We start from the raw sequence: 17,483 nt of genomic DNA on the forward strand, positions 1-17,483 counted from the left end.
CTGCAGAGTTCCTCCAGCCTTCCCCAAAGCATCTGGGGCTGGTCACTGCCAGAAATACCATGAATCACTGTCTTAGTAATGATAAAAATATTATTTTATTTTGTACTAAGTGAAATTACCAATGCATAAATATTGAGCAGAAGTAAAAACACCGAACAGCAACTATCCTTTTAGGTATTAACTAATATCTTTTTGTGGGGACACACATTTGAGTTCCAAACAACTGTCTAAGTGGGTAATATTTGACCTTAATCCCCATTATGAATCTCAAATATAAAATCTCTCTCTCAAGGGTTTTTAATTTCATTTTTCTCTTTGCTTGCATATGAAGTCCATAAGGAAACAATTACGAACTTCTGAGATGCACTGTGGTAATTCCATCAATACTCAATTTTGTGGAAGAAGAATACAGACATGCCTAAATGTCTTGGGTTATGGCTACATGAAAAATTTAGAGCGAAGACAGGAAGGCTGTGAACTGACAGAACATTACTGCAACCACTTCCCTTATTAACCCTATAGTACACATGATGGCTAAATTACAGTGTGTTTGAACAGAGTAAAAGCATGTTAACTCCATGCTCTGGATTTCCTTGCAGTAAGTATTTTCATGTAGATATATAATCTCAAGAGCTTTAGTCACCTGATTCTGAAAACCACACTAAAGATCTGAAGCCGTTTAACTGGTTAAAGGTTCCCATGTTTCCCTTTCCTTGCATTTTGATTTTCTGAGGGTTATGATGCTATACTATCAGGAAAATAATCCACCCCTCTGAAGGAAATAACAGTGGTTACAATTCAGTTCCCATGAAAATCAAGGAAGTGGTATTTCACACCTATTCTCTCTCTTAATACCTTTCAATCTCATTCCATTTTGCCACCCTTGATATTTTTTGTGACTTTTATCCAAGTCCTGCTCTTAATTTGAGATAAAAATATGATGACTATTTTATATCCAGTTAGGAGATCATCTTCAGCTACAGTCTTCCCAAAACATCTCCTCACCTTTTCCTGTACAGTGTAAACTCCTGTAATACGCTTTCCTAAGGCAGCCTGTGGTGTATTCAACTACCTGGAGGCAATACCTGGAGGTATACATGGGAGGCAAGCATCCACAATGTCTTTTCTCACCCCTCCTTCCTCTCAAAGGATTCCAATGGTCATGACTTAACAGTCCTTAACTATCTAATTATCCAAGTGGCAGTCCTTAAGCAGTCCTCCTCTGGTAGATATGGGAATCAGCTGAGAAACACCTGCTTTTGACATAACTACAACTGATAACAGTACTCACAACTGAGAAAATGGGTATTTCTTTCTTTTTAACGGACTAAAGGATGCTAACAGATATGTTCAGATATCCAGCTGCATATTGTGGTCCTGTAAACCCAGTGTATTTGCAGGACCTTCGTTCTTAGTGAGTTTAGAGGTTGAACAAAATTATGTGGTTCGTTAAATAATTTTTGTCTCACTGTCCTAGGACTGCACACTTATTAGCTATGGAAGTTTTCAAACCAGTTATGCTAGGAGACTGGAAAACACCCTTAAGAGTATATAAATTCTTTTAATACAGAATTTGAACCAAATTCTTGTAAATACAGTTTTCAGTACAGTGGTGACCTAGCCTAATGAGGTATTTCAGACAACTGAAATATGAAAAATAAAAACATAGTTATTACTAACACCATACCTGAACTGGCCAGCTCCAAGTGTGTCACCCGTAAAAAGACTGTTTCTGGCATCTCTTAGATTCTCTCTGAGCTTCTTATCTAATTTCTGAAGGGGGGGGAAAACAAAACAGCTTTTAACAAACCAATGGCTTCCTAACCTCTTTATATGATCAACATTTAAAGATTTATTGTGCTGTTTTTATAGTTCATAAATGTCTTAGCTGCAGGAAGTCCACTACATCCACTGCACACAGGAGGGAAAGAAATCTCTTCCTTCTATTCTCTCCCTCCAGCATTTATATCTATATCCGGGACTACACAGAAGATGTTTCCTTTATGTCCACTAATCTCCTCCCAGGCAATTAGCACCCTCTCCCTTAAACATGTGGATAGCAAATACCAGTAGGAAGCACCAAGAGGGAATGACAGCAGAAGCAGCAAATCGGGCTGTCAGACACTGCCACACTAAGTGTTTCATAAAAATGAGATTACCCTCGATGAATGCATGCACACTGAACGCTTAGGTTTAAAAAGTATTAAGGCTACACTGACAAAGAAAGATGTGAGGAAGGTGGAAGAAATGAAGCACAGTGACTCCTAATTAAGATGAAGACAGTGCTGTAGAGATTTTTAATTGTGATTTAGTTTGGTGATTTCATCCCTACTTGATGCTCAAGTCCAATGTCAGTTTAGTTTGATATAGTAAAAATGTCTTGTACTTAGGGGTTTTCCCAGTAAGATTGATAAAAATTTCTTACTAAGACACACAGAAAAACCCAGGCCAGCCAGCCACTTTTTAAACTGTGTACATATAGCTTAATGGTTGTAATTATAATGCCTGTCAGAAAATCTTGATAAACTCTAGATTAGGAATGATTATTCATGTTTAAGTTTCTCATCAGCTGATTCCATAATACTACAATTTCTACAGATGAGTTCCATGGAACTGAAATCAGAAAGGAAAACTGGTGTATCTCCTTTCCAGTTTTATTTCCTTCATAAGGAAACAGATACAATGACACTAGATCTCTGCCTAGTATTGAGAAAAGTAAACAAACTGTTAGGAAAGTTTTAAAACAATGATACTTGTTTAGAAAATAGTTTCTTACCACTGCCACCATTTCAGCTGCAGTTCCTCTTGAGCATCTGATTATAGGAATAGCTCCTAATAAAAGATATATTGACTTCTACTTGCATTATAATTTTCAGATTATAAGTTAGTGTACTTTTCATAAATTTTCAGTAACATTCTGAGATGAAATTTTTCAAGTGGACAATACGAACTTATATTAAATTTGTCTCTTGCAGTCTCTATGAAACAAAAAATACTATATAGAAATATTAAATAAAGTTTTACAAAAGTTAGCGAATACCTCATACAGGAATTTATGAGAAGTACAGTGTACACTAGAAAGATAAGCTAACGTACTGTGGAAGGGACAAACTATCTCATATAGAAACACTAAAACTTAGTTTCAAAAGGCTAGAAGTCCCTTGAAAACAGTCATAGTAAGTACTATTACACCACCACCACAATGTATCAGTTACAGCTCACTGCAGGGTAATGTTATTTTCAAAAACACATTTTCCATTGGCTTTCAGGTTTCAAAATCTTTAGCTACGGTTTCTCACTTATCTCTATAAATATCAAAAATTCCAATACCATAGAGTTTAAGTGACCGAGTAAAAGAGATTTAATTTGTATCATGCTAACACTTGAAAGAACTCAATAGGTCCGAGTCTTGAACAGACTTCCCCACAGTGATCCCCAGCTCCCCTTGTAGGAATGCTATCTCAGACTGACTGATTTCACTAAGAACTTAGATTAAATTTCATCACCATGAAAAATGTATGAGCAAACCATCAAGAAAACTCACAATAAAATAAGTAAATTTAATATATCTCCCTACTCCTTGAATTATTTCCATTAGATCTTCGCAGGGTTTGTGTGAGGTTTTTTTTTTCTTCTTTTTCTGTGGGTTTTTTTTTAAGAGCTACAAATCCAAACTCAAAGCACTATTAATCTTCATTGCAAACTAGGATTTTGTAAAATCAGTGAATCCAAACCTTTGCATTTCAGTATTCTTCTCCCATTGATACTGAAAACCAAGACTCAACTCCCATGTAGGACACCTTTTATTGCCTTTTGCAGTGATGTATAGCAATTTGAGCAAGATCATTAACCCATTCTGTGAACTATTAAGATTTCTGTCACACATCTAATTCTGCCTTTAATTTCTAAATCACTAAACATCTAAGTATCTAATTGAATATGGACCTCTTCTAAAAGGAAAACAGATGGAAAATATGCTAGAATTTGAAAACTTACCAAGTGTAACAAAAAAACAGAAGAGACTATCAACAATAGTGTCCATTATCGTTTCCATTTCTGTGTCCGTTATATCTGGTCGGTTAATGGCTGCAATGGTGTGGAAAAGAGTTAAGAATAGGGTTAAAGAAGTTTATGCCACTTTAATACTGAGAAAGCAATCCTCTTCTTACCTAACGGCTGTTAATAGCCAACAGCTTTTGTTGCAGAAGAGATCAAATCGTGAAATGACCCTCTTAGCACATCCATTAGTTTCATCCCTTTTTTTTTTTCTTTTTTTTTGAGCAAAAAATTGGGAGAACTTAATTCTTGCTCACTGTATAAGGTCAAACACTACACAATCTTTTCCAATTATCTCTGACAATGCATACTGTAACTTCTGGATTGTGTTAGAATTGCATTATTAAAAACCTCCTAGAAAACCAGTTACGGAACAGAAATGGCCGTCCACTTGGAAATAATTTTTCAGATATAAAATCCTCAAGAATTACTTGTGTAATTTAAAGAGAATTACAGTATGCAGTTATCTATATTTAAAGATTCTAAATCCCACCTCTTGTAATGGAGATTCCTTTTCTTTTTTCCTTTTTTTTTTTTTTTTTAATAAATTTACTGTCAGTCTCTAGGTTAGGGATAATTCCCAAATTCTAAAGCATTTCACGCTACAGATAGAAAGATTTCCCTCACATATTTACGTCTGAACAAGAGACATGTAGCAACATTTCTATTAAACAATTAACATTGACAAGAACATAATAGCCAAAAGGAAACATCAAACCTAATCTTATCACAGGTCTCAAGTCAAGCACTACCTCAGGACTCATGCCATAAATCCCATCCTCCTTTGTTTTCTTTTACCTTTAAAAATTTCTCACGTAATTACCTGCCTTACACTCTTTCTTCAAAAATGAACTTCAAAGCTCTGAACATTAATAAGCTGTCCATCCCAAATTTATGCATGGCCAGCCATAATAATTCTCTAACTTTAAAGGTGCTTTTTTTCCCCTGCTTTTGTCCTCTAAGAACTTTAGAGAGATGGATTATATTAGCAATTTCTATCAGCAGCTATACTTAGTAAGTCAAACTTTTTACTAGGCTGCTCGGACAACAGCAGCAACTGAAGTGCCCCCCCTCAGCATTTTTTTTATTCTGAGTTCACGTTTCTGAAATATCAGCACCAAGAAAGGCAGACTGTTCCCAATACCTGTATTTTTCTGTAACGACAAAGCTTTGAAATTAACGGAGGCTATAACTCTGTAGTTATCTCCAACTAATGGTCTCCCAGTTTACAGGGAGGAAATAACCTTATTTTTACTCCCTCGCTATTATTATGTTTAAGGTACTCATTTATGATGTTCCAGCAATCTGCATACTGCCAGTGCCTTCTAGTTTGGTGTAACATGCACATTTTATGAGCAGATTCCTTTTTTTGTACCATAGCAATCAACACAAATATTCAATATTACTGCTCCTTAGGTCAACCTTTGAGAAAGTCCATTAATAATCTTTCAGTGAAATGTTCTATCATGTTTTCTATATATTCCTCTCTCTCCACTGTAACAAGCTTATTGGGGATGCATCTATTAGAGAAAAGTAAGCTTAGGTCTCCAACATTTTCCTGTTTTACAAAATTGATCCAAATTTGGTAAATAAGCATTCAAATAGCATCAAACAGGATGCCAGGAACATTGACTTTATGCCAATATTACCCATTTACTCCTACACAGTCACAGAAAAACAGAACCAAAGTGAGCCCGAGGGATTATCTAGTCACTCCTCTTGCTCAAAGATGAGTTAAACTTACGTTATTTCTGTGTCTAAACCAATTTCCAAAGCCTCTCAGTCATGAAAATGCCATAATGTTTATGGATAATCTATTCTAATATTTCACTATCTTTAATGTTAGAAAGTGCTCCTAATATCTGACCAGAAACTTTTTTGTTGCAATTTAAGCTCATCACTTCTTGTCCATTACTACATGGACAGAGAGAATGTGTTCTCTCCTTTCTGGCTGTGAAAGCCCTTCACATAACTGAAGAATGTTATCATGCTTATTTGTCCTGACATTACCTCTCTGTAAACACAGTCATACAGCCAGGAAATGAGGAAACTGAAAATCAACCTTTCTTGTTATATTTGTTCTTCATTCATCCATTCAGCTACATGCATGGCCACACATGGCAATGCTGCTGCAAGAACAGCAGCCGTCTTTCATCACCGTCAGATTTACAGTGACTTATGTAAATTATGAAACGATATACAAACTGGCAGGTTCCTGCTAGAGTTGCTCTCCAAAGGCAAAAAAGACCGCTTCTTCTTCACCCCTGCACTCCTACTGCCTGCCTGTGTCAGATTTAGAACTCGCAGAGTGAGATGGATCGGCTCAGTGCACTAATGGAAAACTAATCACTCTCTCTGGGAGATTAGATTTCTGTTCGATCGGCTTTTGGAAACAGCCCATTTCTACATTGGTTTAAACATAGCAGGAAACCATGTGTTGTGTGGCAAATTTTAGCAGCCCAAGAGAGGAAAACAAACCACACAGAAACTGACAGGTGCAAAACATTTTCAGTAATTTTAATCCAAATTCCTCCTTAGCTAGCAGGAATCTTATGAGAGCTGGTCAAGTACCTTTACATACACACAAACACATCACAAAATAATTATTGCTAAAACTCTTAACAGCGGGTTTTAGTAAAAAAAAAATACCTGCTTTTCAAACAAAAATACCCTTCATTCTGACAATGGAATCAATCCCCAGTGTGAGACAGAACTCAGTATTATGGACCCAGTTTTAAAGAAAGGTACTGACTTTGGAAACTGGGCAAGAGAGGAGAAAAATCTCACTGCTAAATGTTAGGCATATGGAGCTTTCTCATCTCCACCTGGTCACTAGCAAGTATTCTGTGCATCCAAATGAATCAGGAATTAACTGTGTGACACTGTGTGTAGACACTGTGACTACACTAAAGTAATGAGGAGCTGCTGCTAAAAAAGGGCTATCTTCCCTCTGACTTACACGTCTGCTGCTTCCCTTGCACTGGATTTCTAGATCACACAAATGAGCTGGTATTTTCTATGGAATGAGTCAACTGAACAAACACTCTGCAGCTCCAAGATTACTGGTTCTGATGTAAAAGGAGGAGATGATGAGGGAAACTACACCAGGGGCAGCAAGACAACCCACCCTGTAATAGCTAGCCATTTGAGTAAGAGGGGCAGGAGAGGCAGAGTGATAGTTCTCCTCTTACTTTGATTTAGCATATTGAATGGGTCAGGGGAGCACAAAAATGAGATCAAAGGAGGGAAGAAAACCATGTGGACAATTATGTAAACTAGTATATATGTTGACTTGAGCTGCCATAGCACCATAGTCGTAGAGGTAACTGACCTAAGGCAGACACTTGGTTTTCCTACCAGGTTCCAAAACAGGTCCAACAGAAGTCCCAAAAACAGAAAAAAAGAGTTCCATGAGGCTGACTTCACTTGCAACTCTGAGACTTTATGAAGAAGCGGGCATGCTTGGCTCACACGCTTGCAGAAGCAACTAGCATTTCTTATTTTCTAGAATGCCCTTTCCCAGATTCTTCCCTGTGCTACTCCAGCCCCTGATCCTAACCATCTCCCCTTGTATGCCCCCACATATTTTCATGTCTTGAATAAGAAAAGCAGGTACTGACTGGTCACTGTCTAGAAGATACAAAAAACTCTATCAGTTAAAGTCATCTTTCTTGCTTTGCATTCCTTACAGTAACTTTCCAACTGGCCATTCACACAGAAACAAAATACTTAATTCCTTAAGAACTGCAGAAGGGATCATGACTAAATAGTGGTGCCTAAACACAGCAGCCACCCACAGTGTCCATCTACAGGCGTAAACAAGATGCAATTTTTCCCGTATTATTCCATGTGCAAAAAGCCCTACTATCCATATATGTATATACTGCAGTTTCGCTTTACTAAATTTGTTATTTAAAAACACATAATTATTTTTCAATATTACAATAGCCGTGTAGTAAAGATGCTGAAATTAATATCTAAGAACTGCTTCCTTCATGACTTTAAACTACACATCTAACATTATCCTGAATTCTGAGCAGATCAAAGCAAAATAAAATCATTGCTTGGTATTAGCTACAACTTTTTTTTTTATATACACAAACTTTACTTACCTCGATAGGAAACAAGTTCTTTGTTTTGGTTACACAATACGAACATGTCATCTTCTAAAGTAATAAAATTAAGATATTGATCAAACACCTAGAAAGCAAGGAATAATGGTCAGAACAGTCCAGAATGAAGCATAAAAAAAACTATCTGTGATTTATTGCGTCTTCTTTTTGAACCTTTTACAGAACTACCTATTAGAAGAAATAAATGCAAGATATAATGTATAAATTAAAAAGCCTGTGTAAGGATTGAGTGACAACACAAAATGTTAGAGCACCTGAAAAGTGCTAAAAGAAAACAGTCCAAGTATTTCTGTGGACAAATTTTTAGTAGCCAATCATCACTGAAAAAACACATATGAAAGACATTATAATACTATGAGTTTATTTTTCATTAATATTAAGGACTACAACATATACAGTGCTGAGCTCTCAGGCAGGAGAGAGGAAAGAGGGCAATATCTACACCATGAGAGATCATAACAGACGAATTTTAATTTTTCTTTAATATACCTGTACATTCAGGAAAAAATTACACCTCTCTATAGCAAAAATTGTTAACGGTACATCGTAACAGAAAAATAGATTTAGGAAACTTAGTTCACAGTGCTACACCAATTTACTCCTGCTGAAGACCTAAGGCTTAAACACTACTAGTAGTTTTCATTTCACGTCACAACAGTTTCTTTCTCCCACGCCAGTAGTAGTCCCTAACAGGAGTGAGAAAAAGTGAATGTATTTAAGGATATATAAAAATAATTAGTGAATAATTTGCAGGTTTTGGTACAGGCATTCAACAAAAATAAGAGGGTACATACCTGACACCTGTCTTTAAATCATAAAGCTACAGGAGTGTATTGAATAACAGAATGACAACTGCACTCATACTGCACTTTTTGTGTATTTATGAGCTAAAACCCCCACCCCATTATATATGCACTGGACGCACTCATTGAGCTGATGAGATCAGGAATACTCTGAAACTACTGTATTTCCCCTCTTATCATGTAGCACAAAGGTCTTGCAGAACTTGGACTTTTGACTAAGCCGTAGTACTAAGCTGCATTACTGAGATGACCTCAGATTCCCTTTTTTCCCTCCAGTAAATCTATGCCTGACACTGAATCTAGCTAAACATTTATTTTATTCATGATTGAGTCAGAAAAGCTGTGTATGGCACCGAAGTGGCCATGTAAGAATGCAATAACACCTGTAATGGTAGTATCTTTAACATTAGAGACTGGGGGATTTTCTTACCTTAGCCACTTGAGTTACTGCATTAGCACCTATGGCAGCATTTGCAATATCTTCCAGTTTACTTCTTGAAATAGCAGAAATAAAGTTTAAATAATAAGATTCGTAAAGCTGGTTTCGAAGATCCTAAAAGGAAGGAAAACCACAACCTTTTTCCTGAATAAGTACTAATACATTTCTGACTAATTAAAAAACATTCTTACTTTTACTATGTGATGTTCCAATTATCCACAGTCAAACTAAATTTTTGGAAGTGCTTAGCTGTCTTCATACAGCCCTGTATGCAGTGTTTTGACTACATAACTAGATATAACTAACCTAACACAGAACTGCAAAAACCAGGAAATGAAATTTAAGCTATCAGGTAGCAACTGCTACTCCACACCTTACCGCTGACCAAAAGTACCTTTTGCTCTTCTTCCTTCCTTTGGTGAAGATGTCAACCTTCCATCAATTCCTCCCAGACAATGTGAAAAACTGAGGTTAGCCTAGTCCAACGCCCCCAGCTCAAAGCAGAGTCAAACAGAGCAGGTGGCTCAGGATTGTGTCCAGCTGAGTCTGTCCCAGCATTCGGCCACCCTCATTAAAATAGCTTTTTCTTATGTTTGAATGGAATTGCCTATATTTTGATTTGTGCCCACTGCCTCTTGTCTTTTCACTCCCAAAACTCTCTCTCCAAAACACAGAAGATGTATTTACCCTTCTACTTTCTGGGAAATTGAAGTTTTGCATGTAAAAATTTTGGGTAATACTTTTATGACAAATATGGGCTAATATATAAAAAATGTAAGCAAAGGTGTTCAGACACGCACAAGAACTAGATCTAGAACAATCACACTCTGGTGAGTGCAGGATTACTTCACACAGTCTACCTCTGTCACTTCCACTCCTCTGAAACATTAAGCATGCAAGTTACCTGGCACATTCTGTCAATATTTTCTTCTGTTGGCATTACAAAGTAAACAGCTGGAACATCTGGAATAGCATCGCGATCTGAATGCAAAAGCCTGCAAGGAAGAAAAAATACATCTCTAATAGAGTTCCTCCTCTGATTTTTATAAAATTATAAAAGTTAAAGAAATTATTTATTTATACAGACACATTTAATTTCCTACAATTTCTCCCTATACTTAGCTAGATTTCAGCAAAAATAAAACATGAAAAAATAGCAAAATCACATTTGTATAATTTTTGGCTGAATATATTAATAGAGGTCTCCGAAGTTCATTCAAAGCTTGAGAAAAGGCTTTGCAAATCTTCAAAAATAGATTAATCTGTTCAAAGGAAGGTAAAACACTGCATCCACAAAGTTCATATACCAATTATTAATTGTTGCCATGATAACAAAAATCCTGCATATCTCATACTATTAAACTTACCTTTCCTGCTCATTAAAACGAAGACAGGCAAGGTGCTTGCTTACACGTTTCTCTCACATTTCTGCTGATATGTCAACATGTTAAACTGTGTTTCCATTTCTAGCCTTCACTTAGTAAAAGTTAATAAACTTTTGAAAAAGACAAATGTATCTTCAAAGATCCTCCATGGCTATAACCACAGCTAAGGAATGACAATGAACTAAATAAACGTAATCCAGAGAAAGAAAAATGGGAAATCTCTTAAAATAATACTTAAAGATTCCGTATCTTTGACAAGAGACAATTAAAAACTGTGTGCAAAGAGACAAGCAGAGAATATGCACCGTCTCATGAAACAGTTTGTGCCAAAATAACTTTAAGATATATGAATACAGAGGGAATTGTACAGACAGATTCCCCAAAACACCTATTGGATAATTCTTATTTTTGAGCAGGGGCCTCCTCTAAGAAATCCTACTGGAATGACCTTTCCACTCCCTGATTCTGAATACCACCTGAGTTTAGAAACAAGTCAGGGCATAATCTTTATTTTAGTAGTTACTCATCAAATTATTTTTAATGTTTTGTTTATAATTTTGGGGGAATATTAAAGTTCTTTTTAGCAAAAAGAAAAATCCCGATTTTTTTACTTACAGATGCAAAGTGATGCCCATATCTCTCAGCTCTTTCACTGACAGCAAGGGTGAGATTATATCTTGGCCAAATCTGTCATAAATGAGAACCTGAAATAGATACACATCTTTTTACAAAGTGGTGTAAAAAGTGCATACAGTAGAATACAGGATACAGTACATACAGGAATTCAGGTTTAAGGAACTACTGTCCTAACCTGAAAAGTGCTAAATATTTACCAATTTATAATACATCATTAATTTGTCGTGGGCTTCCATTTCTGCTTACTAATACATAAAAAAAAAGAATGAAAAGAAACTCAGTGATAAAGGGAAGTAAATTCATCACTTCCACCTCCAGAAAAGCGTCAGTTAAACAGGAATCCGCTGTCATAAATTTGTTATTCTAAGCGCAGAATTTCTCTGACTGTATTTGGGAGGAAACAAAAGGAGAAGCAGAGAGGGAAAAAAAGGAACTAGCAAAAAAAAAAAAAAAAGACAACAGAATGGATGAAGAGACAGAATATATGCTTTGTAGTAGCAAAAACTTCTCACAAATTACTTACTTTTTAAAGCTAATAAAGGTAGCTTGAGCTCAGTTGTCCTAAACTTAAGGCTATCAATAGTTCTTCCCTTTCTATGGGCTTCTTTCTGAGTCTGTGAGTTCACCTGTAAGGTATCATGTAAGTTTCTGCCAACAGGTATCAATGAAACCCAAGTATATTCCAGAAATGTCCTCCTCAGTTCCTCATTAAAATATTGCCTAAAGAACGAGTCATTAGGTCTTCAAGCAGCCAATATCTCAAATATATGTTTTTCTAAGTAATTCTGGTATTCAATTCTGTATATTCATAATGCACAGGAAAAAATATTTTGTACAAGTGAAGAACATAGAGAAGATACTTGAGTTAGTTAAAATTTGAATATCTGAACTTTTTTGAACACTATAAAATTCTGCTATTCCTGTTCAAATAGTTCTTACCTTCCATACTGGTTCTCCTGTGCTGTTTTTAACAGGAGGAACATTGAAGTTCAGCATACGTTTCAAAGCCACTGGAAAATAAAGCAGAATAATGCTTTACTCTCTTTACATTTCAACAATAGAGATTAAACACATTACCAGGATTTTATTATATGTTTCATTTGAGAGGAAAACCATCATAAAATACAAATGCAACAAGTCACATTTGCACTATTTTTTATGCAGCTTTGACTGACAAGTGGCACACATCTGCTAGAATTTATGGGCTCCGGAAGACACTGCAAAAGGAAAAGAAGCAACTCCCAAAACATGGAGAAAGAATCTCTCTCCTTAGTTATACGGGCTATATTCTGCCAGTTTGCCTTAAAAATAATTCCAGTATCTTCCTGAAGGTGCATTCTGTACAGTAGGAACTAGTTTGCTTTATTCCCCTGATCTGCTTTTCCCACCCTACAGGAACAACAGTATACACACAAGCAAAAAAATACCTTTTCACCTAACTAAAACTGATACGCATTTTGAAACATTTTGAGAACTCATAGCAAGAAACTGCTGCTTTAAGCGGTACAAAAATACCCCTAATTTGCAGCAGGAAAACACTTTGAAACAGGAATAAGCATTCATTTAACTTCCCATTCAACACAGAAACCAAAGCAGATTCCTTCACCTACCTCTAACTTATAAATCTATTAAGTAAGGAGTCCTTCCTCATTTATCTGATTAAACAATACACTATGTGCTCTTCTCCCATCTTTGACTAGAAGCAAAAGACTATTTGCATCAGTATAAGTTAATGGCTATTCTCTTCAAACTCATAAACAAAATCATCACAAAGCTTTACAAAGAGGAAAAACTTTCAGAAATCAGGGCAATGTACACCTATTTGCTCATAAATGGAGAGCAGCAGAAATGGTTAACTTCAAACTCTTTGGCTGAATGAGGCTTGTAAGTGTACTCAGTGCAGTTCCCCTGGGGTTTACAGTATCACAGGACAACTCAGGCTGGAAAGGACATCAGGAGATCTCCAGTCCAACCTCCTGCTCAAGCAGGGTCAGCTGTGAGGCCAGGCCACGCTGCTCAGGGATTTATCCAGTCAAGCTTTGAAAACCTTCAGGGATGGAGATGGCACAACCACTCTGCGCAACCTGTGGCAGTGACTGCCCTTGTGGTGAAAAAGCTCCTCCTTATATCCAGTTTTAATATCTCGTTTCAATTTATGCCTGTTGTTCCTCACCCTCCTGCCATATAGCACCCCAAGGAGCCTGGCTCCATCTTCTCAGTGCCATCCTCATTAGGTACTGGGGCACTGCTGTTAGCCCCCCCCCTTGAAGCCGCCTTTTCTCCAGGCTGAACAAGCCCCAGTCCTGCAGCCTCACCTCACAGGGCAAGCGCTCCAGCCCCTGACCATCTTGGTAGTCGTTTGCTGAACTCCCTTCAACTGACAAACACCTTTCCTGTACTGGTAGCCACAAACTGGACACGGTATGTAGATGTGGTCTCCTGGGGCTGAGTAGGGGGGGATCATCACTCCCCTCGATCTACTGGCTGTGCTCCTGTGGATATGGCTCAGGACGCTGCTAGGTGGGGGCACGCTGTGAGCTGATGTTCAGCTCGCTGTCCACCAAGAACCCTAATGGGCTTTTCAGCGGAGCTGCTCTCCAGTCTGCCAGTCCCCTGTGCTGTCGCCTGTACGTTGCAAGGGGTTCTTCCTTTCCAGGTGCAGGAATTTACATTCATTGTTGTTGAATGTCATAAGGTTCCTGTTGGCCCATTCCTCTTGCCCATCTAGGTCCCTGTGAGTGGCAGCTCTGCCCTAGAGTGTATTAACCGATTCCCCTAGTGTGCTGTGACCTGGACGCTTAATGAGAATGCACTGTGACACTTCCTCCAGGTCACTGACAGAGATTTTAAACAGGACAGGTCACAGGATAGACCCATGAGGTGCTCCAGTTGTTACCAGCCTCCAGGTATAGCGTGTCTGATTAATCATAACCACAATCACAACCACAACCCTCTGAGCCTGACCATCCAACCATTTTTTTACTCATCTAGTTGTCCGTCCCTCCAGCCCATAACACCCTAACTTGGATACAAGAATACAACGTCAAAAACCTTGCTGAAGTCAAGGTAAATGACATACTCTGCTCTCCTGTTGCCTACAAATCCAGTCATTTTATCACTGAAGGCAATCAGGCTGGTCAGGTATGATTTACCATACGTAAATCCATGCTTGCCTTCTCCTTCACATGGTGAGAAATATTTTCCAAGAGGATTCACTCCATGATTGACTCCACAGTGACACAAAGGCCTGGGAGGCCTTTGCTGGTGAAGACCGAGGCAAAGGCGGCATTGGGTACCTCAGCCTTATCTGTGTCCATCACCACTAAATGACCGGCTCCATCCTTTTTCCTTATTCATATTTTCACTACTAATGTTGCAGCAGAAGCTCTTCTCATTGCTCTTGACATCTGCTGCAAGTCTCAACTCCAGCTGAACTTTGGCTTTCCTAACACCATCCATCCATGCCCAGGCAATGTTTCTAAAGTCCTCCTTCACAGTCTGTCTGTCTCCTCCTACTGTGTGCTGCCTTTTCAAATCACCTTACCAGCAGTGAAACTTGACCATGGGAGGAAGCAAGCTAGGAGTCAGTGCTGGGTCTCCCTGGAATCCACCCCTCCACTTGCTCAATGTTTTTTCTTTTTTTCTTTTTAACACCATGGAGCAGTCCTGCAAACTGATTACAGACTGCCCCTGGAGCCTTTGCTCCCTCACTGCCAGTGACACTTTCCACACATTTCAGTTATACGAGCAATGTTGCATAAAGTTGCATGGTTACGTATTTTGGTACTACTGGATCTGAAGCAGCTGCTTTGTAGAGTTTACCCTTTACATTAAAACTTGACATAAGCTCTCTACTGAGGAAGACAGCAATCAGACTAGTGCTGTGTTGTGACAATCACGACAAACATTTGGCAAGTCTCTGGTTTTTTTTTTTTTGTATTTATATTGCCATTTCATTTACATTTAGGCTGAATACACTCTGGGGCAAGGATCATTTTTTTTTTTTGTGCTTGCACAATTATATGCTTTGACTGGTTATGAACCAGGATAAAGGTCACAACAGATGGTGAATGTAGATGGTAATACAAACACTAAATGATAAATCTTTTCCTTTTTCTGAGTATCTTTTAATTGTTCCATCTACTTCCTTGCAAATGACCTCCCCAATGGAAGACAACATGGGTTCAGTGGTAAACGTTGACTGAAATAATCAAGTAACCAGGTGAAGCACAACAAAAAAGAATAAAGCTGTACGGAATAAAGGCACAAAGACAGGGGGCTTTATCGGCAAGGTAGCAAAGAGAAGTAAAGGATTGCAAAGGAACATCAAATAGCACTCTTAATGGTAGATGGCCACAGGAATGAGATTACAGAAAGCAGACTTCTGGTACAAAAAGAAGATGGGCAACAGAAGTAAATCTTTAAGGTCCACACACAAATTTGGACTGAAATTTTCAGGCAGATTATTTTAGACATTTCATGTTAAATAAATGCACCCAGAATCCTCTACACCACCAGAAAGACACTGAAATTGTCAAGGAGAAGGTGACAAGATTACAGCTCAAACTGCTGACAAAAACTTTGGCAAGCAAGGGAAGTAGAGGACTACAGAGTCGACCTGCTCTGCGCTTTAGGAGTATGTTCAAACGGGTGGCTCAAGGCTCCACAAAGTAGCATCAAGACAGAGAAGAGTCAGTTATGAACTTGTAGTAATGTGCAAGGAGGGGCTGAATAACTAACCCTTTGCACACAGAAAACCTCCTGCATAATTAGTTGTGGGTGTTAATCTCGTCTTCTCAGTTTCTTGACGGTCCGTACACGCTCCGAGGCCCCCGCATTGTCTTAACTGGAGCATCACAACAGAAGCCTTATTTTTGCACCATTGAACGACACCTCCTTGCCACGGGCAGAAAGGAAGCTGAAGCGGCGGGAGAGCACAACCCGCTCCCCAGGGCCGCGGGAGAGGGGCACCGCTCACGGCCGGGCCCGCGCAAGCCCCTCCCCGGGGGCGATTTCCACACCACGGCGGCACCTGCGGCCACGGCCCTTGGGCCTGGGCCCGCCGCCGCCCGGGCAGGGCGCATCCACGGCCCCGTGCCCCACAGCGGGGCCGGACCCCCTCGGCAACAGCTGCGGCCGGAGGCCCCCGGAGCCCCGCTCCGCCGGGCCCGCCGCTGCAGAGGCAGCTGAGCGGCGCTCCAGCGGCCGCCGGGGTACGAGAAGAGACAAGGCCGCCGTCCCGTTGCCGGGAGACCCAAGCCGGGCGAGAGGGCGCGAACCCCCCGGCGGAGGCGAGGCGGCGCGGAGACGCCCACATCCCGCCCCGGGGCCCCGCCGGGGGTGGCAGGCGGGAGCCCCCGGCCGCAGCGTGCGGCTGGCCTTGCTCCCTCCCTCCCCGAGCCCCGGGAAGGGGAGCTGCCGCGCCGGGCGACGGAGCCCGCGGGACGCCGCTTACCTGTCTGCTTCTCCCGGATGCCGGCCGCCATTTTCTTGCCCCGCCAGCCCGGCCGCGGCGCCCCGCCCACTGCCGCGTACGCAGCCGCCGGCCGACGTGGCGGCCCCTACGGCGGCGGGAGGCGGGCGCCGGCCGCCCCCGCTCCGCCCCTGCCCGGGCGCCGCCAGGTGCGGTGCCGCCGCCGCCTGGTCGGTCTGGTCGGCCCTCGGCGGCAGCGGCGGCACAGCTCTCCGCTCTCCTCGCCCCGGCAGGCCGCAGCACGGGGGAGGTGGTGCCTCCCGCCCGGAGGCAGCCCCCGGCAGGCCTAGAACCAGCCCCCGTTCTTGGGGGAGCTGTAATTAAGAGATTGCATCTTACGGTTTAAAATTGGGACCTGTGCTTCTCCCCAGGTGAGAACAAGAACAGGATGAGAGCTTTCAGACAGTAAGGGTGGCAAAGAGCACCACCCTTTTTCCCGAGCAAAAAGTCGCATGAACAGTTTTTGCTCTGCTCCAACTGGATTTTCAAGCAGAGATAACTGAAACAAGCCCTGGAAAACAGCTTAAGTGCAACCAGGGCAGCTCCGAGGCGCTTAGA

The 17,483-nt window shown here is 40.2% G+C and overlaps 1 protein-coding gene across 2 annotated transcripts in view; it reads right to left on the reverse strand.

Moving 5' to 3' along the window:
* The window catches only part of SCFD1 (sec1 family domain containing 1), a 55,674-nt gene extending 38,708 nt beyond the window's left edge, over nt 1-16,966 (reverse strand). Inside the window, exons 1-9 of one of the 2 annotated variants that reach the window (XM_082316740.1) lie at nt 16,908-16,966; nt 12,392-12,462; nt 11,432-11,520; nt 10,336-10,426; nt 9,423-9,545; nt 8,169-8,256; nt 3,997-4,086; nt 2,777-2,832; nt 1,688-1,773 (exon numbers count right to left, since the gene is read on the reverse strand). In XM_082316740.1, the coding sequence (XP_082172866.1) occupies nt 1,688-1,773; nt 2,777-2,832; nt 3,997-4,086; nt 8,169-8,256; nt 9,423-9,545; nt 10,336-10,426; nt 11,432-11,520; nt 12,392-12,462; nt 16,908-16,938 (725 nt within the window). In that variant the 5' untranslated portion in view covers nt 16,939-16,966. Of the gene's footprint in view, nt 1-1,687; nt 1,774-2,776; nt 2,833-3,996; nt 4,087-8,168; nt 8,257-9,422; nt 9,546-10,335; nt 10,427-11,431; nt 11,521-11,975; nt 12,079-12,391; nt 12,463-16,907 lie in introns of those variants that run through there. The other variant, XM_082316741.1, reaches the window with a different exon arrangement.
* Nucleotides 16,967-17,483: the final 517 nt, after the last annotated feature.

This window comes from Platalea leucorodia (genome assembly GCF_965183815.1).
Source record: "Platalea leucorodia genome assembly, chromosome: 7".
Classification (NCBI taxonomy): domain Eukaryota; kingdom Metazoa; phylum Chordata; class Aves; order Pelecaniformes; family Threskiornithidae; genus Platalea; species Platalea leucorodia.